Source organism: Balaenoptera physalus (genome assembly GCF_965194825.1).
Source record: "Balaenoptera physalus genome assembly, chromosome: 7".
NCBI lineage: Eukaryota > Metazoa > Chordata > Mammalia > Artiodactyla > Balaenopteridae > Balaenoptera > Balaenoptera physalus.
The window spans coordinates 23939727-23966413 of NC_138886.1; the positions used below are offsets into that span (position 1 = coordinate 23939727).

The 26687-nt window shown below is 44.5% G+C and overlaps 1 protein-coding gene across 9 annotated transcripts in view; it reads left to right on the forward strand.

Moving 5' to 3' along the window:
• The window catches only part of PTPN3 (protein tyrosine phosphatase non-receptor type 3), a 144944-nt gene that overhangs the window by 75135 nt on the left and 43122 nt on the right, over window positions 1-26687 (forward strand). For all 9 annotated transcript variants that reach the window (XM_082469130.1, XM_082469135.1, XM_082469128.1 and 6 more), the window contains 10 exons: window positions 391-498; window positions 575-617; window positions 2277-2355; window positions 6945-6989; window positions 10066-10118; window positions 16627-16747; window positions 17889-17976; window positions 20804-20892; window positions 22039-22102; window positions 23479-23651. In XM_082469130.1, the coding sequence (XP_082325256.1) occupies window positions 391-498; window positions 575-617; window positions 2277-2355; window positions 6945-6989; window positions 10066-10118; window positions 16627-16747; window positions 17889-17976; window positions 20804-20892; window positions 22039-22102; window positions 23479-23651 (863 nt within the window). The remainder of the gene's footprint in view (window positions 1-390; window positions 499-574; window positions 618-2276; window positions 2356-6944; window positions 6990-10065; window positions 10119-16626; window positions 16748-17888; window positions 17977-20803; window positions 20893-22038; window positions 22103-23478; window positions 23652-26687) is intronic.

Below are 26687 nucleotides of genomic sequence, written 5' to 3' on the forward strand. Positions count from 1 at the left end.
CCAACATAAACAGCCCTGGGATTAACATTTTGCTGTGGATAATCCGTGGGTAGGTCACGGGGAGTTTACTGTCATTGGGATACCTGAGTTTTCCAATTTAGACACTATCACTTGGGAATCTCAGCTAAGAGGAAGGAAGAAATCTTAGAAAATTAAATTAATCTCATTCTCTTAAATCATATTTATCTTAGCCCTACTTTCCATATGTTCCGTAGGGCTTCTTAATTTGGAATTTATTAAATTCTTATTAATATTTCTTATTGTAGGGTACCTGTGTGCATGAAATCTCTCTGCGTGTTTTAACACCTTCTTGCCTGCAATAAAGACTTTTAAACACCAGTTCTTAATTTGTTTTAAAATTTTGCCCACTGGACTTTTTTTTTTCCCTAGAAACAAGATACTGGTCAAGTTCTCCTGGATATGGCTTACAACTACTTGGGCGTGACCGAAAAGGAGTATTTTGGTTTGCAGCACAGTGATGACTCAGTGGACTCTCCTGTGAGTACCCTCCCTTGAAGACGTGCTGGGCTCCCGCTGGGTTTGGTTTTATATCTTATGTTTTCTTATCCAACAGAGATGGCTTGAAGCAAGCAAACCCATCAGGAAGCAGTTAAAAGGTGGGTGTGACCTTCCCATGTAGGTTGAACACTAGGTATTAGTGTATCGTGGCCCATTTCTCTCCTCCAATCCTCAGCGTACCTGTAACATCTGGTACCTGGATTCCACGTGGTCCAAGAGACGTGAGTAAGCTGACTTCTCCCTGTCTGACTTCTGAGTTAGCAGAGATGCTTCCAGATCAGCCCCCAAGGGTCCTCACCAAATATGGGCAAGAAAGGGAAAGGTGAAAGAAGACAGCTAAGAGCAAAGGAACCCACGTTTCATTTTATAGGAAAGAAAGAGGAAGGAGGATGGCCTTTTTCAGCCCAGTGTGAGAGCCAGAATAGGAAAGACACACACACACACACACACACACACACACACACACACACACACACAGTCCTTTTCAACAGCACAGTTCCATTCACAGGAAGCAAAGGCATGGGTAAATAGTGTCACAGACGTACACGTGAGTGTATCCCAGTGCTGTAGGTTAATTCCCAGTTAGGTGGGTTTTCGGACCACACCTCACTGCACCCTTCACCTGGTTTTCCAACATCACGCTCTCTGTTTCCCTTTATGCACCTTATGCCCCAAACCTGGCTGGCATGCAGGGCCGCACACGCACCCAGAGTTACAGAACCACCCACAGGTACCCAGGTACCTGTACACAGGTACATTCATAGGTGCACACACACCATTAGAGTCTCTGATACAATCCAGAGATAAAGACAGAAGGTACTACTGAGAAGGGAGGGTGGAGCCCATAATGAACTAATGTAGAGGAGATCAGTGAGGGAGGCAGGGTGGGAAAAGCTTGAGTTTCACAGAGCCAGAAAGTGCTGGAAAGGGCCAGTGAATATATACTGAGTAATGGAGAGGAGAGAAATTGACGTGAAGAAGAGTATGGGATCTTAGCAACACAATCTGATCTTCTTCTGTTGCCACATCCAGCAAAAGAAATGGGCTAATTTTATCCTTGCAAGCAAATGGACTCTTGGCGTTGTTGCATAAAGCCATATTTGAGTATATTAGCTGTGTAATATTCTCTACTGTATTAATCATTTTTAGAATTCACTTTGCATTATAAGCATGAAATATTTTCCAGTATAAAAATGATTTTAAAATGCAGAATCAAAAGACTCAGTGCTATAAGTCTGGTGTTATCATTGGCTGTGTGACCCAAGGCAAGTCACATCTCCAGGCCTGGTGGCTAATCTGTTACACAGTGCAGTCGACAGCAGCCTAGCCTACGTATAGTCATGGCGGTATTTAAATTCAAGAGTGTACATGAAAACACTTGAAAAGTATGAAGTCATTATATATGTGAGAGATTACTTCTTTGTGAGTTTTGTATAATCTGTTGATTTAAGGATTTTTAAAGTTCCTAATACAGATAATGGAGTGCATTGTTTGAACACATCCCTAAGTTAAACATGTAATAGGAAGTAGATTATACCTCATTTTATGCTGATGTTGCAAAAATATTTTACTTCTTGTAGACTTGGAGATTTCTGAACACTTAACTAACTTATGCACTCCTTTTTTGAAATTAGTCCTTTTATTGACGGGAAAAGCTGTGGTCTAGTGGAAAATGCATCACTTATGGGAGAGTAGCCGCTTACATACATTGACTTTTTTAAAGGGAAAATTTAATTTGTTTTTCAAAAATGTTGTAGGAGGTATCCCCTGTACCCTGCATTTTCGAGTAAGATTTTTTATACCTGATCCCAACACACTGCAGCAAGAACAAACCAGGTAATAACATTTTTTTTTTAAGTTTTCTATTTAGTATATAAAAATGAGTAACCACTGAAAACGTACTCTTTAATTTATCACTGTGGCCAGATACTTCACTTGGGTATAACTGCACGAACAGTTACGATCCCAGTAAAAATTGGGGGGTACATGTATTGAAGTTTTAATCGGCGAATTCATTTTCATCTTGAGCCTCCTGACTTGGTGCCGTTCCCAGCACGCTCCCATCCACCACCTCCTACCTTCCCCTTCCGTCCAGCTTCCCCTGCATGTTGAGCACCTGTGTTCAGAGAATGCAGTTATTTTCTGCTACCGCAATCAGGAAGTTTGTAAAACAGTCATCTACCTGTCAAACAGCGCAGTGTCTCTGAGGGGCTAGGATTGAGCTCTTTAGGAGAATGAGAGGTCTCTGAACTGAGAACTTTCTATCAGATCCCCTGTTGGTAGGAGCTGCAAAGGAGAGGAGGCCGGGTCAGTGTCTTTCCTCCGCCTCCGTGAATCTGTGGTTCAGGCAATCTGTGAAACAGATAAGGGCCAGAGGGCTGCGAGAGTTGTTTACCCCTCCGGGCTTGGCGCAGGTCCTGGCCCTGGTGTTGAGCTGGCACATGGGTTTTCTGGGTGGGTACCCGTGTTTGGAATGGAGGGGCGGGCACAGGAAAGTTGTTGCTGTTTGAACATGGACTCGGCAAGCTCGCCTGGGCCTCTCCTTCCCCTCCCCCCAGGGCAACAGCCAGCCCTTCTATTATTGAAACGTTTGTTTTTCTTAGGGAGGGAAACTCTTCCACCAGAAAAAAAGCAATGAATGTTCAGGATTATTGAATCCTATCCTGTGCCCATTGTGGCCTTGAGACCATCACCAAGGAGGAGACATTAACTTGGACATAAAGTGCTCTTTCGTTTTTTCCTTTTTTAAAAAAAATGGTAATCACATGATCACATTTTAACTTTTAATGTGTTTAAAGGCCAAATATTAGTCTATTACTATTTTGTCTTCTTTGTACACCTCTTCCCTCTACAATAGAAGACGTTGGAGATTTGACTTGTGTTTACTATTAGGTTAAATTTTAAGCGGGTATAAGATGTCCCGCATGACTCATTGGGTAACCACGGGACATACACGTGATGCCTTGAGTTTTCCTCATAACAGCTTTTCATGCTGGTGGGCTAAGGGGGAGTGTAGGACACTCAACTCAACAGGTCAACTCATAAGCCGGTGGATGCAAAGTGGTGACATGATCTATGAGAATATGTTTGAAATGACCCCACCAGGATTTCCCTACTGGAAATAGTCAGGCTACTGATGAATATCAAATTCTGTTCAAGGGATGCTTTAAAAAATGTCATGATGGATTTTATATGTGTGTGTGTGTGTGTGTGTGTGTGTGTGTGTGTGTGTATTTGTGTGTGTGTTTTTAACCAGTGGTGTTTTTTTTGTAATCATAACCCCACAATAAAAAATATATTTTGCTTTGTAATGCATTACACAGATGTATGTAAATTACTGAAGCAGACATTTCATGAAACAATAGTAATTGCAAAGCACTCTTAAGTTTTCTATTTTCTTCTTTTAAAATGTCACTTGTGGCTCATTAAATTGACTTTACTACCCACTGAAGGGTTCCCACCCCAAGTGTGACCTGCACTGCCTAAACCAGTGGTCGTCCCTCATTGCCCTGTGTCCTCCCTGAGACGCTGGAGCCCCTAGGGTTGCGGCTGCCAGAGTACCTGAGTGAAGGGGTCACTCACGCCAGCCTAACCCAGGAGCCCTTCTCCAGGGCCCCTCTCGGTCGTTGGACACTACTTCCATACCCCACAGGAAAGCTCCTTTCTGCTGAGCCTCCCTGTCACTTGAGGGACATCTGAGGAAAGGTAGGGAGGTCAGGATGGGGAGAAGACTCAGAGAAATGAAGGCTGCTTTCACATCTTCCAAGGGCTGTCATGGGAAAGGGGGAATTAGATGTGCTCGGTGGTAGCATTACGGCCAGTGGGTGGAGACCACAAAGAGGCAGATTTTGGCTGAAGATAAATAATAGACTAAATTTTGTTCTTACCTAAGTTCCAGATAAAATTCGGTTTGTCCGTGTCCCTCCTAAAAGTTACTAGTTCCAGACTGACACTCAACCCCACTACTCAACCTCCCATGGTAAGATGGGTGGTCCCCCCAGGGTGGAGTAGAGTATAGCTGTCACCTTCTGGGATGTGAGTAACAGATTTCTCCTAACACCGCAGGAGTCATGGCAGCAACCACCCCTGTGGCTCCTGCAGAGCTGGGGAGTAGCCAGGACTGCCAGATCTTCTTAGGCTGGGCCAGGCTTCCACCATTCATTCAAAAAACTTTTGTTTTGTTTTGTTTTGTTTTTACTTTATTGAAGAGTTTTGCCTATATTCCTGGCACTTAGTGTCTTTTTTTTTAATTGAGGTATAGTTGATGTACAGTATTATACATAGTATCTTTTTTAAGCCCCAGCTCTGTAGCCTACGCAAAAGTAAGTTCCCCTTTAAAGAAATTTTGCTCTCAAGGGTCAAAGGAGGAGTATAGAGGTGGTGTTTGTTCTTTCCTGTTTGTTTACTAAGGATCTAGGCAGGGAGGCATTTATTGCTTTTTTCTGAAGTTGAGGTCATGGATCGGGGTCCACTCCAGAAATGAGCGTTACATTTCTGAAGTCAGGCGCACCAAGCATCTCTTTTAAATGACTTCCTTTATTCTAATTGCTAACCGTCTCCTTGATTATGAGCCTCCACAGTGGCTGTTTCTGATAAATTTAGAGCTGTTCTAAACAGACTTTTATATACGGGCAGTCTCAGAATCAGGCTCTCTCAGGATTCCTAGGAGGTCTCCTAAGTTTGGGCATCATTCCACTCTTCTGATCTCTTTGTGTATGATGTCCTGGGGTTGACTCAGAAACGTTGCTGAATATATGACAAAGTAGCATTTGATGAACAAGGGTCTCCAGGTTCCCGTTCTCCTTTACATCCCGAGGAAGACCTTCCGCTCAGCTGGGCTTGTCAGTGAAAGTCCAGATTTACCACTGGATTATCTGTAATTCTGTTCCTTCTCTTCTTTCTCTCAGTAGCATTATAGGAGGAGAGAACACTTAATTCCAGTTGAATTTCAGCTTGGATAAATATAGGAACAAACTAGAAAGGACCAATTGTGTTCTCCTAGGTGGAAAAGATAGAGATTCCAATTTGGAATAAGAGAGAATCAGCAAATGTATGTCACACCATCTCTCGATGCTCTGGCATTCAACACGGTAGGAGTAGTTGGTGATAATTACAGCCAAAGTAGTATCAGAGTTAGGAGGTGGATCCTAAGCTTTTTAGTCATTAGACGCATAAGAAATTTGTAGCATAATCAGATTTTTTTCATAGCATGCGTGTCCAGGTTGAAATAAGACATAACTGACCCCACATAACCCATTCGACATCCGTATCCTCATCAGTAAAAAATGGAAGTAGCGGTACCCACCGCAGAGTTCTTATGAGGTTGAAATGAGGCGATAAGTTATGAAGTACTACTCACAGCCCAGAACTGTGCAAATACAGGGTTGTAATACCATGTGACGCATTCACGTCTCAAAACACTGGCGCCTTAACCTTTAAACATAGAAATTAGAAGGAATATTGCGACTGGTTTGTTTAAATTGCCGAAATTCTCTCTGCTGGCCCCGAACACTTCTGCTGCATCTGTATTAGATTTCAAGAATTTTCCCTTTTGTCATCTTGGCCAGATGCTGGAATGTCTATCCCGTGCGAATCCAGGCTTTTAATTTTAACAAAGAGTGAGAGCCAGAGGCCAAGTGTCACATGTATGCCGTGTCCCTAAATATAACGGTCTCCAGGGCCCTTCCCGGCCTGCACAGCACTGTTGATGCCTTGTGATTCCTGCTCCCTGGATGGAGGGTCCTGTGACTAACCAAGAACTTACCAAGTTCTGCCCACAAATCAAGTCCCGGGTTTTGAAGCGACATTGCTGGGAACTCACAGACAAGTGCAGGATTCACCCGGGAGGCCTGGCAGCCTGTAGATGACTGATGTCTATGCTTTTGCTCAGGCACCCACAGTTCCTGGGACACAGGAAAAAGCCCGGCTGGGTGTTTGCACCCCAGCCAAGGAGGTGTCTTCCTAGACGCTCCACCTCTCAGTAAATTCACACAGAGGGAACATAGGTGTGCAGATGTTCAGAACAGCAGCCCCTCGGGGTGCGGGGGGCTGCCTGTGGGTCCTGGTGCTCTCAGATACCCCGAGTTTGACTGGGAAGGTCCAGGCCGGGGGCACTCACTGGCAGCAGCAGCAGCTGGTTGTTTGGGCTGCTCTCACCCCGTCCATCCTTGCTCAGCCATCCCTAAGACAGCATGTGCGGGCGGGAGGCCGCCACTACCCACTGAGACCAAGGCAGCCTCACGAGCCATTATTACTGAAGGGGCGTGGCTTTGCAGTGTACTAAACAGTGCCTGATACTTGAGACAAAAATATGTCTATGTGTGTTTTGTTTTTCACATGTGCAGGTCTTGTCCTTGACTTGTCAATTTTTTTTTGGCTTATTTTAATTTGAGTATTGTGAATTAATGAAAACAATTATTTCATAGGCATTTGTATTTCTTACAACTGAAGATGGATATTTGTGAAGGAAGGTAATGAGACTTTTGCATTCTTCTTTTCCTGTCAGTTGCCCCAGACTACTGAAATTCCTGGTTTTAATCTAATGAGCATACATTTCTGGTAACAAATTAAATGTAAACAAAGAATGGATGTTGAAGACAGCATCCTGCTTGGGACATCTGTTTCTAGCCTGGTCTGGATTTGGAGAAGCTGAGGATTGACAAACCTCATTTCATGTTGTTTCAATTTTATTACAGAAGGTACAGTTAATCTTTCTGGTAAAGACCTGAGAAACTTTAAAGGGAGGGAAGGAGAGATCCCGAATGTAAAACAGGCTTCATCCAGGAAGGCAAATCAAGCCCAATTTAGGTCCCCTCTGAGCCCCTTAGTACCCAGAGGTGACTCGTTTTCTCTCTGGGGAACTTGGCTGGAAGACAGGAGCATCCGTCCGTGCTTCAGCACTTCTTGTGCATCAGGACCATCTCCGTGGCTGCCAAGTATCTGAGAGGCTCAGGAAGGGAGGAGAAATTCCAAGTCAGTGGTCCCTGAGCCACCTTCTCCAAATCCAGAGTTTTTTCTTGACTTACAGGAGACACTGCAGCAGGTAAATGGGTGGGAACAGCCACATCTTACTCCCATCCTCCCCACCCCCTCTTTCCTTCTACTGAGGAGGGTCTTCAGAAGCCTCCACTGTGCTTCCATGAGGGACCTTGCAGTCTGGTCGGGGAAATGAGACAAGAGCTCGTGAAGCAGTTGGGACCAATATGGGCGGTGGAGACCACAGCCATCATAGGTTTTAGGAGAAGGAGATGCCGGTGTGAGCTTTGTGAAGAGTGTGGATTGCTGTGATGAGTTGGGGTTGGTGGAGAAGTGAGGAGTTAAATCTCACTGGGCAGAGAGGACATCGCCTCCCCCCGCACAGTCCCAATTGGAGACCACATGCTGGGGGCCTACAGCAGAACAGAGAGAGAGAGGGCTCTTCCTGTCAGACAGAGACCTGCATCTTGGATCCACCAGGCAGAGGAGCGCTGTTGAGGGTTTTAAGCAGGAGGGATTTGGCAGGAACAGAATCTATACAAAAGGCTGGAAGAGGATGAGGGGCTTTCCTGAGGCAGCCTTCTTATATTTCAGGGTAACTCTAGGTTGAGATTACCCACCCCTGTCCTGGGTCCAGGCTGCCTTCTGTGGTGATAGAACTAGTTGTGTCTTTCTTTTCTACACACTGACCTGTTTTCCCCACACATATTTTGCAAATAGCACGTGTTACGAGATGGGCACTGACTGTGCTGGTCCAGTGAGGCCCGGCCCACTACCCCTACCTCGGGAGCTTCCAGTCTAGCTCTCCAAGTATTAGAAATTGGTCGTCTTCATTTTTTCTTATGCCCCTTGTTTTGTGTGAATCAGTAGAAACCTGTTGAGGGCCACGTCCTGGCTTAGATCCCTGATATCCTTGTCAGGCCTGCAGGCGGCCCTCGTCTCTCTGGGGGTGGGGGGCTGTCAGGGTGGCATCCAGCCCTTAGTAGCCGTGGATGTCTTGACAGACTCAGTGGATCTAGTTAGCGTTTCTCCCGGGTTTGAAAGGTCTTGTTCATCCCCTCCTTCCTGAAAAGATAGGTGATCTTGTCTGACAGATGGAGACCCTAAAGCCTGGAGAGTAAGGAAGAAATCTGTCAAAGAACATGGTGTTCTTTAGTTTGTTATTTACACCATTCTTTGGAAATGTTGTTCTTCCTGACTTACTCATAGGATTGTTTCTCCCATCTAGACTGAACCCCCTTAGCCACTCTCCTAAGCTTTTCCCTGAATCCCATTCACCTGCTCTTCCTGTAGCAAGGACACCAGCTTAGATTTCACTGAAGCCCATCTTGGTAGGAAAGTAAATGCTGATGTTTGCTCTTCCTTTGGGCTCTCTGAGTCTCCAGATGATCGAATATGTAGCAAGCATCCCTAGACATATCTGCATTTAGAAGTTCTAGCAGGAACACATGGTTACTTGAAAGATGGGGCCCCTCAGATAGGGAAGGCTACCTTCATATTTATATGCAGCTTCAGGACCAGCAGACAGCACAGCTGAACAGAAGGGAAACCCTGGTGAGCCAACCAGATTAGTCAGAGAGGTGGGGGTGACTCATATCTTGGGAACTTCATGGGCTGCCATGGAAACTGCATGTTTTCTCCACTTTCCACAAGGTTGCTGGGAAGAATGCTTTTAAAATCTGTGTCCCCCCCAACCCTGCGAGCCCTCACTCCTGCTTCTATTCATGTGTTCCTCCACCTGGCAGTGATTCCTGCCCCAGATCTGCTGGCTGAGCTCCTAGGCAGACCGTGAAATCCGTAGCTGAATGGAGAGAAGGAAGCAACCAAGATGATTTGGAATATGACAGAGATGGCGTCATTGGCTGAAACAGGGTGTTTGGGAGGGCAGTGAGCTGAAGAGGAAAGAAGGAAAACAAGTCCAACCTTGGGTTCATGGATTTCTAGTGGGTGGCAGGAAAACTGAGGGGTAGCAGACCATTCCCTCTAGATGGGAAGTTTCAGGAGGGTGAATAGATTTAGGAATCATAAGTCATTGTAACTAATAAGTAATTCAAAACTCACAGGAGTTTTAAAATTCAGAATACTTTTCTGTTTTTCCCTTCTAAGAGGATGTCATCCTTCTAGAAAGCAGGTAATCAAGAATCAGAGTCAGCAGAACTCAGGAATTCAGTTAACCCTATGAGAAGTCTCACGTCTTTACCAGAAAGAAACAAAGGCTGCCCGCCCATTGATCTAAGAGTACACTTTTCTCACTTTTTCTCTTAGTGATATGAGCCTGACCTTTCTTGACCAGCCAAACCCTGGCCAACATTAAACCTTTAGCCTTATGGTATTTGTATTAATATATATTATTTTAAACATGGAAAAATCCTCTTTTAATTTCAAAGACTCTTTAGTGTGTTACTTTTATCTTTACTTTTTGAGATTGAGTATCCTAAAATTCTTTGTTATTATTCGTGATTTGTTTTTAATGGTTAATCCAAGAAAAAGACATGTGTTACCCATAATCAATGAGTGTCTTGGGCTGTCGTGGGTTCTGGTGACTTTCCTAATATGTTTTTCTTCTGACAGGTTAACCTGCCCTCTTAACTCAGCGGTGGTTCTAGCATCCTATGCAGTACAGTGTAAGTCACAAAGGAGCATTTCGCAGATGGACAGCTTGTTCTGACTGGTATATTAAGAAACTCACTGGCCTCTCCTGTTTGACCGAGTCCCTTCCCCCACCCCTTCCCCAGGAATCCTGTTGGGCAGCATATCTCTGGCTGTCCATATATTTCTACTTTCATCCTGACTTAGGCTCTCCTCCAGCTCAGGGATGTTGGATTAGGGAAAGTGGGGTTTCCTCCCAGGGGAGCCCAGAAAACAGAAGATACCTATCGCACGTTACGTTTTCCAGAGCCTTCACTCACAACTGGATTTGACTCTATAACAAAATCCCGGTGGGGCAAATACTTATACCAGTCACTTCTTATAGATGTAGAAACTAAGACCCAGACAGGTTCAGGAATTTGCTGGAGGTCACTCCTGCTCCTTGCTTGGTGCTACTCTGAAACTCTGCTGGGATCCTAGGAGTTTATCTTTAGCTTCAGTAGAGCGACGGCTTATGTATTGGCCTGGAGCAGCACTGCCCAATAGAAATACACTGGGAGCTTCATGTGTAACTTTAAGCTTTCTGGTAGCCATGTTAAAGTAAAATGAAATACATCGTCTTAATATATCTAAAATATTATTTTAGTATGTAATCCATGTAAAAATTTTGATATTTTACATTTTTTTCATACTAAGTCTTTGAAAACCAGTCCGGATTTTACACTTGCAGCCCATCTCAACTTGGACTAGCCACATTTCAAGGGCTCAATAGCTCTGTGTGGCTAGTGGCTGCCGTGTGGGATGGAAAGTCCAGATGGACTTTTCCATCAAGGCCTGTTTAAGCTGAAGTAAGAATCCACTTCTTCAGTCACCAAAACATTATTAGAATATGTTCCACGTGAGGCCCCGTGGTAGATGCCGGATGTGTACGAGAACAGGGTGCATAGCCAGATGGAAGGTAAAATATCGCTTTATAGTTAACTAGCTGTGTGAGGCCAGCGCGGTAACCAACTAGAACTCGTGCAGAGCTGCTCGAGACTTCCTGTGAGCCCCACGCCACCTGGGCTTGTTCCCCTCTTGGCCGACTGCATGGTGGGCAGTTAAAAGAGCAGGATGGACGGGTCTTGGCAGGCACTGGCTGAGCTCCTCCCTCTGCTTTGGTCTCAGAAGAGGCAAAATAGCAAGAGAATGCTGACAGGGATTCCTGATGTGGCCTTAAGCCTGCCTGTTCCCCAGGAGCAAAGAACAGATGTGGGAGAGGTGAAGGGCAAGGTGGCTGCATGACACCAGCAAGTAGGAGAGAGACCTTTAGCAGTGGCCCTGCTCACTAGCAAGACAAGACCCAGTGTTCATCTCCCCGTACAACCTACATCTCCTTCTCCCCAGTGGGAGACTCCGAAGAGATGGCACAGTGACAAGCTTGGGTGGATCTGAAAGTTCCCCTCTCCCTATGATACATCTGGAACAGACCCGGCCGTGTCTCATCCATATAGGAAATGGCACGGTCACCAGTCAACTGTGTTCTTAGTAGTCACTGGACCCAGTGGACTCTATCTCTGCCAGGCTGATCAGCTGGGGAGAGTGAGTTTTCCCACATCTCAGAGCGAGTTTTGTGCTCACATCTAAAGCTTCAGGTTTGAAGGGCAGGAACACTAGAAAGGACATAGCTTTGGATGCAAACTCCATTTAAATCTGGCTCTCCATCTGCTTCTAACATGGTGTTACCTCTCTGAATCTCAGTGTTTTCACATGTAAGATGGAGGTGATGATGGTGATTATGATAACTTGGAATATGACTGCTTGGTTCAAGTATCACCTCTGAAGGTGAAAAGTAGAAACTCTTGAGTGGACCATCGCTGTTAACTGAGTCAGTGAGAGCACAGGCTGAAGCCACAGTACCTGGGTCTTGTCTCTTCCACTTGTACCTACCTGACCTTGAGCTTCTTCAGGCCTCAGCTTCATCTGTCAAGTGGAGGTGATAATAATATCTAATCATAGGGTTGAGTGAAGATGAAATATACTTAAAGCTCTTAGAATATGCCTGGCTCATGGCAAGTGTTGTTTAACTCGTACTGTATTTTGTGCCCAGAAGAAAGCTGTCTAAAGAATGGCCTATTGTAAACAGACTATTTAGAGTACCAAATAAAATTCCTAAGCTTCAGTAGTCAGGTTTCCCTCTGCAAAGGACTGATAGAATGGGGGCTAAAGGAAGTTATGAGCACCTAAAAAGTCCAGACTAGCTGCAGTAGAAACATGAGCGTGACTATCATGCTAATAATATCATAGGTTGTCAGGCGAACAGTTTTAAGTAGAAGTTTCTTATTCCTCCACCCTCAAATATATACCTACACACATTTTTCCGTACTTCTGTGCATATATTTCTATAAGATTAATTCTTGGATATGAAATAGCTGGATCAAAGATTAAGCCTAGGGACTTCCCTGGCGGTCCAGTGGTTAAGACGCCGTGCTTCCAGTGCAGGGGGCAGTGGTTCGATCCATGGTCAGGGAACTAAGAGCCCACATGCCACAGGGCGTGGCCAAAAAGTAAAAAAAAAGAAAAAAAAAGAGTAAGCCTAAATTTTATCTGATATGGTTTGCCACATTGTCCCAGAGGGACATCTGATATGAAGACAAGCCTACCAGTAGCCAGTGAAGCCAAAACAAAGCACATTTTCTTACCAGATAAAAAGTAAAGTGATCTGTGGGTAAAGAACCTGAAAGCACTTGATGGTGGAAGATTGCTGGTGGCCTGTCAAGGGTCTATGAGGGTCAAAGAATGAAGGGTTTTTTAAAAATAAATTTATTTATTAGTTATTTTTGGCTGTGTTGAGTCTTCATTGCTGCGCGGGGGCCTTCTCTAGTTGCGGCGAGCAGGGGCTACTCTTCGTTGCGGTGCGCGGGCTTCTCATTGCAATGGCTTCTCTTGTTGCGGAGCACGGACTCTAGGCTCGCGGGCTTAGTTGCTCCGTGGCATGTGGGATCTTCCCAGACCAGGGCTCGAACCCATGTCCCCTGCATTGGCAGGCGGATTCTTAACCACTGTGCCATCAAGGAAGTCCCAAGAATGAAGTTTTTTTTTTTTTTTTTTTTTTGGCTGCGTTGGGTCTTTTGTTGCTGAGCGCGGGCTTTCTCTGGTTGTGGCAAGTGGGGGCTACTTTTCGTTGCAGTGCGCGGGCTTTTTATTGAGGTGGCTTCTCTTTGTTGCGGAGCACAGGCTCTAGGCGTGTGGGCTTCAGTAGTTGTGGCATGCAGGCTCAGTAGTTGTGGCACACGGACTTAGTTGCTCCGCAGCATGTGGGATCTTCCCAGACCACGGATCGAACCCATGTCCCCTGCATTGGCAGGCGGATTCTTAATCACTGTGCCACCAGGGAAGTCCCCAGGAATGAAGTTTTTGAAAATACATATTTGTTCTATAATGGCCTCTGAGCGTCTGCCACGTGTGGATTCCGCAGTAGCCTCAGGTTGCACAGATAGCGCACAGCTGCTCTCTGCAAAGGGTCTGCAGCCTGGTGGGCAGGCAGATATGGACCAACTGATGCTGGCAGTGAGGATGAGCACAGAGGATACACTTTGTTCTCCTTGGAGGGGGAAGGAGGGTGCAGGGGGAGGTAGTGTAGAAAAGCTTCCTAGTGATGACCCCTTAAGAAGAGCCTCCAAGATCAAGTTGGAGTTAGATGAATAGCAAATAAGGGCTTTCCCAACAGAACAGCTTGATATGCCATACATTTGAGTACCTGAGACATACACTCTCTCCTGCAAAATATAAAATATTAGCCAGAAGAATGTATGGGACTTAAAAGACAAGGTATTTCCCACATAAGTGTTTATTTCCTTTTCTTTCTGCTATAATTAGCTTTCTCATGTGTTGCTTCCCCACAAACAGAAAAGCATGTTACTCTGGAGTTTAGGGCGTGTCATAAGTAGATAAAGAAGATGGGCTGTGATCAGGGTCTAGGCTCCAAGTTACCAGCCTGAGCAGCAGTGGGCAGGTTCCTTCCTTGAGTCTTCATTTCCTTATCTGTTTAATGGGGATAAAAGTTAAGGCCTGTCACTAGGTTATCAAGAGCATCTAGTGGGATGATGTCATTGGTCGTTGAATACAACGTGGAAACCGCCCTGTGCTTTGCAGATGGTTTCCAAAGACTGTTTAACTTTGTTTCCCCCTAGTGGTTAACACAGCTCATTGCAGAGTAGCCGACTAAGATTTCAAGGGAAAACCACACTACAGGGAGGTTCACTGGTGGTCTTGTGTTAAGTTCAGACATTTGTCAGTGACTTGACTAAAAAGAGAACGTTGCTGTTCATGTTTGCAGAAAGGCACAGGGGTTAGGACTGTTCATTCATATGATGGATGACCAAGTCAAGATCCAAGAAGATCTCCATGAGCTGATGCAACCAACAGTGTAAAATTTAATAGGACTCTGCCTTGAGGCTCAAGAAAGTCATTTGCTGCATTTGGTTGCCGTCTGGGGACATGACCACTGTCATCTGCAAATGGCCAGCAGTAGCCCGCAGGCGTGGCAAGCAGGCTGGCAGAATGGTGGGAGTGCTAGCCAGGTTCTGGTCTTGACTGCTGAAAAATAGCTCTGTGATAGGGGTAGGTCCCTTCTCATCTCTGGACCTCAAGTTTCTTCTCCTTCAACATGCACAGTTTGGATGAGGTGATTCTAAGGCTTTCTCGGGCTTTCTTCATTGGGGACCCAGTGTCGGGGCATCTAAATTACTTCCTGTAAATGCATTGTGGTACACTTCACCATGCACAAACTCACCTGTAAGCCACACTTGTGCTTACCTCATATAGCCTTGACACTCCTGTTCACAGCTTAGCCACATTTGGCTGGCCTTCATGGCCTGTGGTCCACCCATGACCAAGTCTGTATGTGTAGGTCACTTGGCTTTCTGCCCTTTTCCCCTTCCAAAACTGAACTTTGCAGTAGCCTCTCTACAGGTGAGTTCCAAGCACCCGAGCAGCTACTATGTGCCATGCCTGGGCACAAGGCCCGAAAGATGAGTCTGACCCACTCCCAGCCCTCAAGGAACAGTGTAAGGAGGACACAGATCCCTTCATTACAGCACAGATCTCAAAGAGCAGCCCTTGTGTGTGATGGCGGTTGAGGAGGGTGAGCCCCAGGCTGAGTAGATGTAAAGAAAGATTCCCTTGCATCTGACTTTTCAACTTTGGGATGAAATTCACCTAAGCAACTACCTCACTCCTCTCCTTCCCTTCTGGGACTGACTATAAAGCATGACCAAGATTTCCCCAACCCCTGCCCTTGAGACAGAGAAGGAATCATTTGATTTAGAAATCTTCTCTGTTGAATGGCTACTCAAACAATCATGAGTCCTTAGAAGCCTCCTGACATTGAAGCCAGCTGCAAAAAGAATTTATTAAAACCTTTGGAAATATCAAGGTTGATATTTTTAAGAAAAAGATGAAATAGGGTTTTTTTGTTTGTCAAGAAAACAGAATACTAGATTAAGTGCCCATCAGAGCTAGAATAGTCTTCCTCACTCCTATTTTTGTAGCAGGTGGGAGGACAGTCTTGGAGAAGGGAAGCAAGTGTCCTTCGGTCCCACCAGCCAGATCCTTGGCTGCCCACACAGGGTCCTTTTTCCCAGTCTCTTCAAGAGTCCAGATAACCAGATGGTTTGAGTTCTCAGGGCTGCTGTGTGCACTTGTACAGGGTGGGCACTGCACAACTCTCAAGAATGCCTGTCACACCAAGACATCAGTGAATCTTGTCTGCAGATGGCAGTCACAGATCTCAGAAGTGCCATTTGGCCGAAAGACCAGCCTGGGAGTCCCTCTGTGAGGCCCCCCTTCCTCTTCCCTCTGCAGCTACAGGTCCCCAGCATGATTTCCGTGACAGCGCCAGCATCGGTCTCCCTATCTTCCGACTCCTGTAAGAATGTTCCTTCTTCCTAAGAACCGTGCCCTCAGCTGTGCCAGGGCTCAGACTCTTCAGCCTCACCCATTCCCATCCCACCCCCGTGGCCTCTGCACACCTCCTTGGTTTCCTTTCTTCCACATTTCCCTGAATGCCAGGGAAGTAGATCAAGATGCGGACAGTGGTCTCTTCTGCCCACACCCATCTTTTACAGCAGGTTGGTCCAGTGTTATAACAACCTTGGAATACTACAGAGAGCCTGCACAGTGCCTGCCATGTAGAGCAAGACATTTTTCTGAGTGGTTTCTCTTGTTTTTCTTTAGCCAGGGGTATGAGCGCCAATGCTGTGCTGGCCACAGTATGGAACAGGTGTGGGATTAGAATAGAACCTAGATTGGAACAGGCTCCCCCTTTCCTCCTGGTGGCGCCTTAGGAAGACAGGCTGTGGCTGGAGCGTGCACGGCAGTACTTAGCCTGCAGGGATCAGGTGATAAGTGTGGACTCTGGAGCTAATGAGAAGCTCAGGTTCACGTGGGAGCAGAACTTCTTGGGAGAGTGTTTCCAATGAATGTTTTTTCTTGTGATGCTACAGATGCTTGCAAATACAGACCGCATTGAAAACGTGCTTTCCCCTCATTCTGTCTTGATAGCTCATTTTGGAGACCGTGATTCTTCCATTCATCCTCCGGGCTATCTTTCTGATAGTCAGTTCATACCGGATCAGAATGAGGACTTTTTAGCAAAGGTGGAGGCGCTCCATGAGCAGCACAGGTGAGAGGAGGGGCGGGTGACCTACTTTGGGAACTCAGGTCGGGCACTGTCAGACCTCATGACCCCTTGGGTTTGATGTTGTCTTCTCTTGCTTTTGCTTATGAATCTTCTTTCAAGATGTCGGGGGTTTGTGAACCTTTGAGCTCTTATGATGGCAAATATATCTGGCATAACTAGCATTTCTGTAAAGTGTGAAATCCTATGAGAGTTCAGGATAATTTGCTGCGTTCTTTTTCAGGATGTCATTGAAATCCGTTAGTTCCTGAAGGAAATGCCCATTTTAAATCTGACTGCCCCACAGATTGACCCTACCAGGCAAACCTTTTAACAGTTTCCCATATTTAATGAAACAAGCCGTTCCTTCAGGTGGTTTTGAATAGACAGGCAGAGAGACATAGGTGCTGACAGGCTGGGTGAATCCCCGTCCTCTCTGGGTTCAGTTGGGGAAACCACCTTCCTTCCAGAAGGGAGCACCAGCCTTCCTCAGCTGCCTCGGGCCAAGCCTCCACTCCAGCAGATTCGCCCGATTCTGGCCTCCTCTTCCCTTGCCTCCTTTCACTTAAAGCTGCAGTGACTCCAGTCCAGGTCAAATAAGGGCCACCCTGACCGAGAAGGCCAGGTCTCAAGGGACCTTACATTCTCAGGAAGGCCATAGAAACAAAGGCCTAAGCAACCAGTGTCCCTTCAAAAAGGCACTGCCAATCCTCTCCCAGAACTGCTGTCCAGGCAGGAGCCAGCATCCTAAAATAGTACAGTGACGTTTGGAAGTTTGAGGCTGCTGCTAAAAGGATAGATAAAGGCAGAAAGACCTAAAGAGCACGTACTAATTTAGGGACTTGGAAAAGGTAGGGTGGGAATTCCAGAAGGTGACAGTCTTTATCTCTGAATGTTGAGAACCTACTAAATGTGAGGTATTTTTTAATAGAGGAACGAGAGGGCTAGATGAAGTCATATTCAGTGGAAAAGAAGAAAAATGTGGTTTACTAGCATTTGGGGTTTGATTGTTTAAGATGAATAACATAAGGCATTTAATAACCTTATAGTAATGGTATCAATATATTTAGATTTGTGTTAATTTTAAAAATCGGAGTTAATATTCTGTTTACTGGGTGAACTCTGCATCTTCTCTCTGCCTTTGTAGTGGGCTAAAACAATCAGAAGCGGAATCTTGCTTTATCAACATAGCACGGACCCTCGACTTCTATGGAGTGGAGCTGCACAGTGGTAGGGTAGGTACCCTCAGCATGGTGTAGTTCAAAAGTTATTTTAATTTTAATTTCTGAACATCTGAAAGCTTCTTTGAAACTATCTCTTTTCCAGTATAATAAAAAGACCTTTTTTTTTTTTTTTTTTTAAAGATACCTGAAAGGTTTATAAAGTAATATTGAGTTTTGCTGGTTATTTATCCACTTGGTTTTTTTCATGTTTGCTGTCATACTTGAAGACTTTTTACTTTTGTGGGGGTCACAGGGGTTAGAAACAAGTAATTTTTGTAAGACCATCTCATGGTTAAAGAGGTGAAAAATGTATAGCGTTCCATTTTCCAAGTGGCTCTTTAATGAGCCAGGGTTTCTACTATTTAATCTCAGTGCTGCTCAAATTAGAGCTAATTATGTACTCAAATATGATAGTTTTCTATTATGATGGCATGATTATGAAAATCAAGTATTTTGAATTGGTTGTGACTTTTTAAGTAAAATTGATTAATATCTATCATCTGCTGAGCCGTTTCTAACTGCGAGACACAGTAGCTTATTTATTTCCCACTGTAATGCCATGAGGTAAGTGTTGTCATTACCTCCATTTTATAGATGGGGAAACTGATACTCAGGGACTTATCAAAGGTCATGTAGCACAAGTAATGGCTTCAGTGTGTGACCCCAGCACTGTCTAATTGGCATCTGACCTTTACATTTTCTCCCTGTAATTGGCCCACATCATATCCAGAGGAAGCAAATATTGGTTGAACACCTAGTCCATACTAGCCATTGTTCCAGATGCTTTCATATGTGACCATAAGGTCTCATTTAAAGATTATAGCAACCTTGGGAAATGTGTTCTAATCACCCCATTTTACAGGTGAGAAAACTGAGGCTCAGGGGAGTTGAGTAAATTACCAAAGTTTACATTTAAATAATATTTTTGCAATTCATAGAAACACTTTCATTTCTTTTGTCTTACTTCAGTCCCCTAACTGTGCAGTGTACAGGATATAACATAGGTAATAAAGTAGGAAAAAGGTACGGATCTTACAAAACATCAACTTTGGGACTTGACTTAATTTTTATTCCACTTGCAAATACTGTTCTGTCTGGTAGAATGTTGTGGAGCCCTTTCTTCAGTGGTGAAGTGGGCTTTACTTCTGCCTGAGTTGATCTGTGCTCCCCCCACCCCCACGATCTCATGAAGGTCCTGAGGCCAGTTGATTACCTGTCTGCCTGACACCCCCGTGGTATCAGAGGGAGTTGGGTTACCCTTGGCTATGCTGCATCAACCAAAACCCCCTGAAAATCAATAACTTGATATCACAGAACTTATTTCTCAGTAGTTCAGAGGCTATATGGGTCCCGGTGGCTCTCCAGGGCAGCCCTCCTCCATGCAGTGATTTGGCAGCCTAGGCTGCTTCTGTCTGGTGGCTTCACCATCTTCACATGTGGCCTCATGCTTGTCCCAAGGGAAGAGGAGGTTGGAGGGCTGCACACCAGCTCTTAAATGATTCGGCCCGGAGGGGACTCATCACTTCTGCTCGTTGTTCATCAGCCAAGACTAATCATACCGTCCTGCTCCACAAGCTGGGAGGTTTGGAGATGGGCACGGGAATTTAGCGAACAGTAACTGTCCATGCTACCGTGATGACCACAGAACCAGGAGATTTGAGACCCACGTCACTGGCCCACCCAAAGCATTCATTTATTTCCTTATTCTGCACTTGATTTTTATTTTGTGTGCTAATTTTCTGTCCCACCTGCTTAATATTTCCCTATATTCTGATCCCAAGTATCATGTTTAATGCAACCCTGGTTTTCAACTTGCCAGTTTGGTTTTGCTTTAAGCATGTGATTTCAGTTGGGTGCCCAATAGTGATTACTCTCTGGACTTTCCACAACAGTATCAGCAGTGTTTTCTTCGTCCAGTTTCTCCAACTCCCCATGTTCACACCACTGTTCATAAATGATTTGTCCCACTGTCTCTTGAGAGGTGAAGGGGCTGAACGTTTTTTATACCTACCGCATGCCAATACGTTCTTATATTCTCTAAGTTCAGCTTGATAAAACTCTTAGAGGTGGGTTCGACAATCCTTATTGTACAAAAGGAAAAACTGAGGCCAGTAGCCCAAACCAACACAGCTAGTAAGTGGCAAACCTAAGGTTCACATCCAGTGGTAACTCTGCCCCTTCTTTAAAATTACGAGTATCTGATTGGGTAAATAGGGATATAGATGACTCAAGGGAAGGAACTGTTTATTTTAAAATTTTCATTCTCAAATGGATTTAAAACATCTTGTAGTCGCCGTATCTTCCTTTTATTATCTTCATTATCTATGGCAATGCCTAGCACATGGGCTCTTAATAAATGTTGACTATATTGGACTTATAAGCCATGTTTTATTTTTCATTGGATTTAGAATCAGCAGTTCTACACTTCATATTAATAGCTAAAGCCTCTTCAGTGATGGGAGTTGAGATTTGTTTAAAGCTGTGCGGGGCACGAGGCTTTTCTGATTTTAATATGGTGTCTGATACTAATTGTTGAAAATGTAAAGGCAAATGTTCATTTCTATGATTCTGTGGAATGAATGAGCTTGCCTGGTGGTAACTTTGTAAATTGGCAGAACCCAGGTGTTGCTGTCAGGCAATGTATTTTCACCTTAGAAGAATTTGGTGCTAAGTACTTGGATCTTAAGTATCTGTTAAGAGGAGATTTTTGCCTGTTTTCTGTAATTTTCCTTTTGGAGCTTATATGTAGTGCTATTTATAAAAGCGTGGGTGCTTGAGTTACCAGAGGGCATAAGCATGACAGTAACACGCTGTGAATCTGAGATCTTCCTTCTTACAGGATCTGCACAATTTAGATCTAATGATTGGAATTGCTTCCGTGGGCATCGCTGTGTACCGAAAATATATTTGCACAAGTTTCTATCCTTGGTAAGTGCAAACCGGTTCTAATTATTTTCTGAATCATGCTTTAAAAATATGCTGAACAAAAGTAATGATAACTCTAATTTTAAACTTTTATTTCTAAAGAAGGGACAGAGACTTTCTCCCAAGTTTTTACCTCTGACCTGTACAATTAATCCAGATTCAGTACTTGGGAAAATTGGTTTGGTTTTTATCAGCATCCCCTTCTTCCCCAGTCACCCTATGGTTTGGGATACCGTGTGAAACCTGGATAAAACAACACAAGGCAGGTTTTGGAGTTAAGGAATCCTTCCTGGGCGGCACATTAGCCAGGATTCAGAGAACTTCCTCTGGGCAGGAGCTGTATTTTCAGGGCAGTTCCTTAGTTACTAATTGAAGTTTTATCAAGTGCCCAGTTCTGGTCTAAAAACTCAGAGGGGATCCAGCAGACTTGAATCCTCACAAATCTGAGAAAGGCAGTGCAGTCCCCACTGTTCAGAAGGCTCCATGGTGGAGGACTTAAGAGCACAAGCTCGGATCCTGGCTCCAAGCATTCCTGGTTTGAATGATCTTGAGCACTTAAGCGCTGTCTCCCAGCCTCAGTTTCCTCATCTGAAAGCTGGGTATAATGATACGTACTTTTCAGGACTACTGCAAGGCTTAGTAGAGGGGCTGCTTGTAAAGCTTTAAGTATAAAAAAGGCTGTTAATGGTGGCTATAATTGTGTTACTATGCAAACAAGAGAGAGGCTACTTGACACACGGCTGTTAAGTTTGCGAAGCAGCTGGGACGCAGACCCAGGTCTGTCTGTCCTCCTTCTGCTGCTCCACACTGCCCTCAGCTGTCTTCCCCAGGTATGCACCAGCTCTAGCGGAGCTGCAGTATCACAAAAGCAGCTGACAGCAAAGAGAGCGCATTGCCCATGGTCCTTGTTATTTAAGAGCTACATCATAAACCAGGGGCCCGGATGTGATACTCAGCTTCAGTCAACTACTTAGTCTTTGGCCGAAGTGATGGGGCTGCCATCCTTTCTGCGCCGAAGCAAAGTCTAGGAAGCCGAGAGCCCCCAGCCATCACGATCGTGGACTAGAGAACACACGCCAAGAGGCGCCCGCTGCGACCTGGCTGCTTCCTGATGTGCTGCTTTTGTGTTGTGTTCTACTTTTTTTGCAGGGTGAACATTCTAAAAATTTCTTTCAAAAGGAAAAAATTCTTTATACATCAGCGACGAAAACAGGTGAGTTGTACCTATGCTTGCTTTTGTTCTTGTGTTTTTAGCCAATTCAGCTCTTAGTCCTTCAGCAGGTGAAGGAATTTGTCGTACGTGTTAACAGGGAAGAAAGAGCATTGCAAACGGTGGAAAGAAAGTGGGCCTCAGAGTCCGGAGGGCCCCGCAGTTTTCTGTGTTAATTCACTCTGCTTATCTGGCTGAGGAAGTCACTTGCTTTGGAGTCAGAGACATTGGGTTCAGATCCTAGCTCTTCCACTCACCGGCTGGGCGGGTTACTTAACCTCCTCTAGTCTGAGTTACCTTGTTTACAGGAACGCAACCATGCCCAGTTCTCAGGGAATCATCAGATTTAGATAGCAGTGCCATTGGTCAAAGCACCTGGCCGAGCCCACTGCAGAGTAGCAAGAAAAGTCAGCAAGGTCCGTTCCTCCCCTTGATGTGTTTAAGATGCACGGTGGCCTTGCGTACATGTCTCATAGGAGGAGTCCAGAGCTCCCCAGATAACTCAGTTTGGTTTTCCACATGGAGAAGAGCAACTTAGAGGTGAGAGAACCCACAGCTAGTGAAGTGGAGGAGCTGGAATTTGAACCGGTCGTTACGAATCTGAGATGCCCGCTCTTCCCACGACACCACACTCTCTGTCTTGTTAGGCTGCATATTTTTCACTTACTGTCACTACGTCATTTCCCAATTTTCCAAAGATAACGTGTACCTAAAATGGCTCCACATCACAATGAACTCTTAGGACTGAGAGCACTAAAGCTCAGAGAAAACTAGGACTAGAATCTGGGTCTCCCGAGCCCCAGATGCAAAATTCAAGGTGCCGTAAAAGTGCACAGGATGGTAATTTAACATGAGAACAGAAAACCTGAACTCAGGTAGAATGGAGATAGAGCAAATGATCAAAATGATTCTTATAAGCAAGCACTAGATCTAACTCTCTTTGTGGAAAGCAAATAGAGAAACCCAAAGCATTATAAGATTCCTGTCATTTGATAGGTGAAAGATGATTTCTTCAGGGGAGAGATTTTTCCCAGAGCTAAATTTTGAAAGGAATGTATCAGACAGCCCTTATCTGGATGCTCCAAATATATCCGACCTAGAAATGTAGGCAGGTGTGAAATGAAAGCGTTCATGAAAGACCACAGATGATGATAAAGAGTAGACCCTGGTCATCTTTATTACCACGTTCATAAAGATGGTTAACAACTCCTGCTGTTGAATACTCTTAGAACCCTGTTTTTGTGGCCTAAGGAATTTTGAAACCAGTTTTCTGCTGTCCATCGTCTCTTACTTGATAACCACCGATGTGGGCATAAAATGCTTGAGACCCTGCTCCTACATCTGTGTAGATGAAATCTCTACTGTGTTTTTCCTCCCAGACTGAATCCAGGGAACACATAGTGGCCTTCAACATGTTAAATTACCGATCTTGCAAAAACTTATGGAAATCCTGTGTCGAGCACCATACATTCTTTCAGGCAAAGAAGCTACTACCTCAGGAAAAGAATGTTCTGTCTCAGTACTGGACTCTGGGCTCTAGGAACCCCAAAAAGTGAGTATGCTTTAGGGACAGTCTCCACGCTAGGCTGAGAAATAAACATGTCCTGGTCACCCCTGGCGAGTAAACATCCTCGGGGGAGGGACGTCTTTGCCCAGGGGCCCCAGGCCCTGGGGCCAGAGCTGCTGGTGGATCTAGAACCATGGGTGAAAGTCTGCTGGGGCCGCAGTGTGTCTTTCCACACACGCAGGCACTTCTCCTATTCCTGTCACTCGCTTCTGCCTGCTCAACTCTTAACACTCAGAGCCCCCCAGGCAGCCAGCATTGGAACAGCTCCGTCATGTCACACCCAGGGAAGCACAAGGCTGTGACTCAGGGTCATCTTGGTGCCATTAAGACAGCCTCTCCCACTGAACATTAATTCCATAAGATGCTCTATAATAATGAGTGAGCAGAAATAAAGATTTCCAGAGTCAGGTGACTTTGGCATATACTACATCCAGCAATCACAAGATAGTAACAGTAATAATTATATAGTTGACGATTACTGAGTGCTTACTTTGTTCCATGCACATACTTCATTATACTTCATTCTTTTTTTTTTTATATGTTTAATTCTTACAGCAATTCCATGTGTGCTATTATCCGTAGGAATGATATTCAAAATAATGACTAGAAAATAAATCTATAAATTTCAAGCTTTTAGATTACAGTGTATTCTCATGCAGTTTATATTTTTGTATATGTTTTTATTCTAAGATGTAGAATACAAGATGTATTATAAATACTTGCCTTTTAAATATAAGACGTAGCAGAAATTCCATATCAAATTATTTTCTAAATTGGTTGGAAAAGTTATTTTTGTGATTTTTATTTTAATTGATGTGGCTCTTACTAAAAATGGTGCCCCTGTCTGAGCCATTATCTGATATGTGGGACTGTATCAGACTATTCCAGTGACTTTCCTATTACATGGTAATCAGTGGATAGCTTTCTCAATTGAATAAGTAGTAAATGTCTGTTAGTATCAGTGATAGTATTGATATTTATGGTGCTAAATGCTCTCTCTAAGCTTCTGATGAACCAAGAGCAAATATATTTTCTAAGTTTTTGGCTTCTAATACTGTCCAGTATTTTTACACATTCAATAGCTCTATTTCTGAACATGCCGTAAACATAACTTGTTGGAATGTAGCATTTACTTTAGTTGGACTTAATCCTCTTGGTGAGCTGAGAAGTGGCATTGAGAGCAACTAAAAGCTTGGACTCTCTTACGGAAGGCTGGGTTCAAATCTGATCTACATCAGTTTTAATTTAATTTGCTTCTTCAGTTTCTTCATCTGTAAAATGCAGACAACACAGAGGATTTTTTTTTTTTTTTTTTTTGGTTCTCCCTTGTGGCAGAAAAAACTACCCCTATTTTGGTGGCTTAAAGCAGTAACCATTTTATTATCTCTCAAGATCTTGTGGGTCAGGCATTCGGGAAGGGTGTGGCCGGATGATCCTTCCTCTCCATGCAGTATGTAGACTAGGGTTTCTCAGTGAGATGCAGCTGGTGGCCGGGCTGGGCTGAGGGTCCGGGACCACTTCTCTCCCACACCGGGTGCCTTGATGGAAGATTAGAAGGCTGGACTCATCTGGACCCCTGCCCTCTCTGTGTGTTCTCAGGGCCTCTCACAGGGTAGTTGGATTTCTTACACAGAGGCTCAGAACTGCAAGAGCCTAAGGCAGAGGTGGCCGGTCATCTTAAAGGCTAGGCCCATACCTGGCACAGCTACTCTTGGTCAAAGCAGTCACAGGCCAGCCTGGGTTCAAGAGTCAGAGAACTTGCAGCCATTTTTAACCTGCCACTAGGGATCACTTGGGACATGGTGGGTGGCTCAGTGGCCACAGGTCAGCAGTTCTTGACCACCAATACCAGCTTCAGCATACTGGCAAATCTCATCTCTCATTCTCTCCATTTCATAGATGGAGAAACTGAGGCTTAGGTTACGTGATTTGCCCAACCCCTAGAGATACCGTTATACATTTGCATATTGGGCCCTCTGAAAGCTTCCATGTAAAAGAAACTTGTTTGGTATTTTCCAAGCTTATGGGACAATGGAACACTTCTTTTTCCAAAGAGTACCTATTAATAACCTGTGACGCATACTTTGGGGAGCTGCTACATTAAACCTTTGAATCATCCAGCTTGCTCCCCTCATTCCGATGCTGTGCTCTCAATCAACGGTAATTTGGTTTGTGATGTAGATTCTCGTGGTGACGCTGCTGTGAGCGTTTTGATCAGGGTGACAACCGTATTTCTCATTGAAAATTAGTTCATTGATATTCTAGAGGGTGTGCTTCGTGTTACCTATGTTCTTTTGGTTTTTCTGTCCTGTTTTTTGTTGGGTTGCTGGTTGTGAAATGTTTTAATGAGACATTAAAACATCGTTTAAAATTTAGAAATGCCAGAACTGAGTTTCCCCGAAACTGGCTTCAAACTCCATCCTCTCAAATAATTCATTCTCTGAGGGGTCTAGAGAGCTGAGATTTAAATTCTCTAGGTATAAATAAAATTTGAAAGTAACCTTCAGGGTGGCACATTCAGAGAACATGGCCTGAAACTCTGCTGTCTAAGCATATTTCCTCAGGTCTGCTCTTAAAGAGTTCGGAGTGATTTACAGTGACGGTCTCTGCCAGCTAGGATGACAGAGAACACTGGGAAGGATGGTTAATGTTTGTACTCATGCCAGTGTGAGTAAAGTGAGAATTCCTTGAAGTTACTTGAACTGTATTTCAATGTTAATCCTGAAATTCCTTCTATCTGGTAAGGCTTGGTTATATTCTGAAAGCAGTTTTGTTGCTTGAAATAGTAAGGACAAGAAAATATTTTTTCACCCGAAGAGAAGAAATAACATAAGGAAAAGCTAGGACAGAAAGGAATCTCTTCTGACCCGTGTACCTCCACTCCTGGTAACCTCTGCTGGGGTCATCAAGGTGTTTACCAGTTATGCGTCAGGGAGGGAGTGTGTGTAGACCTGTTTCACTTATGCTGTCACTTCTTTCTCATTGAATATGTCAGTGTAGAAAGTGAACCTACATCTGGTT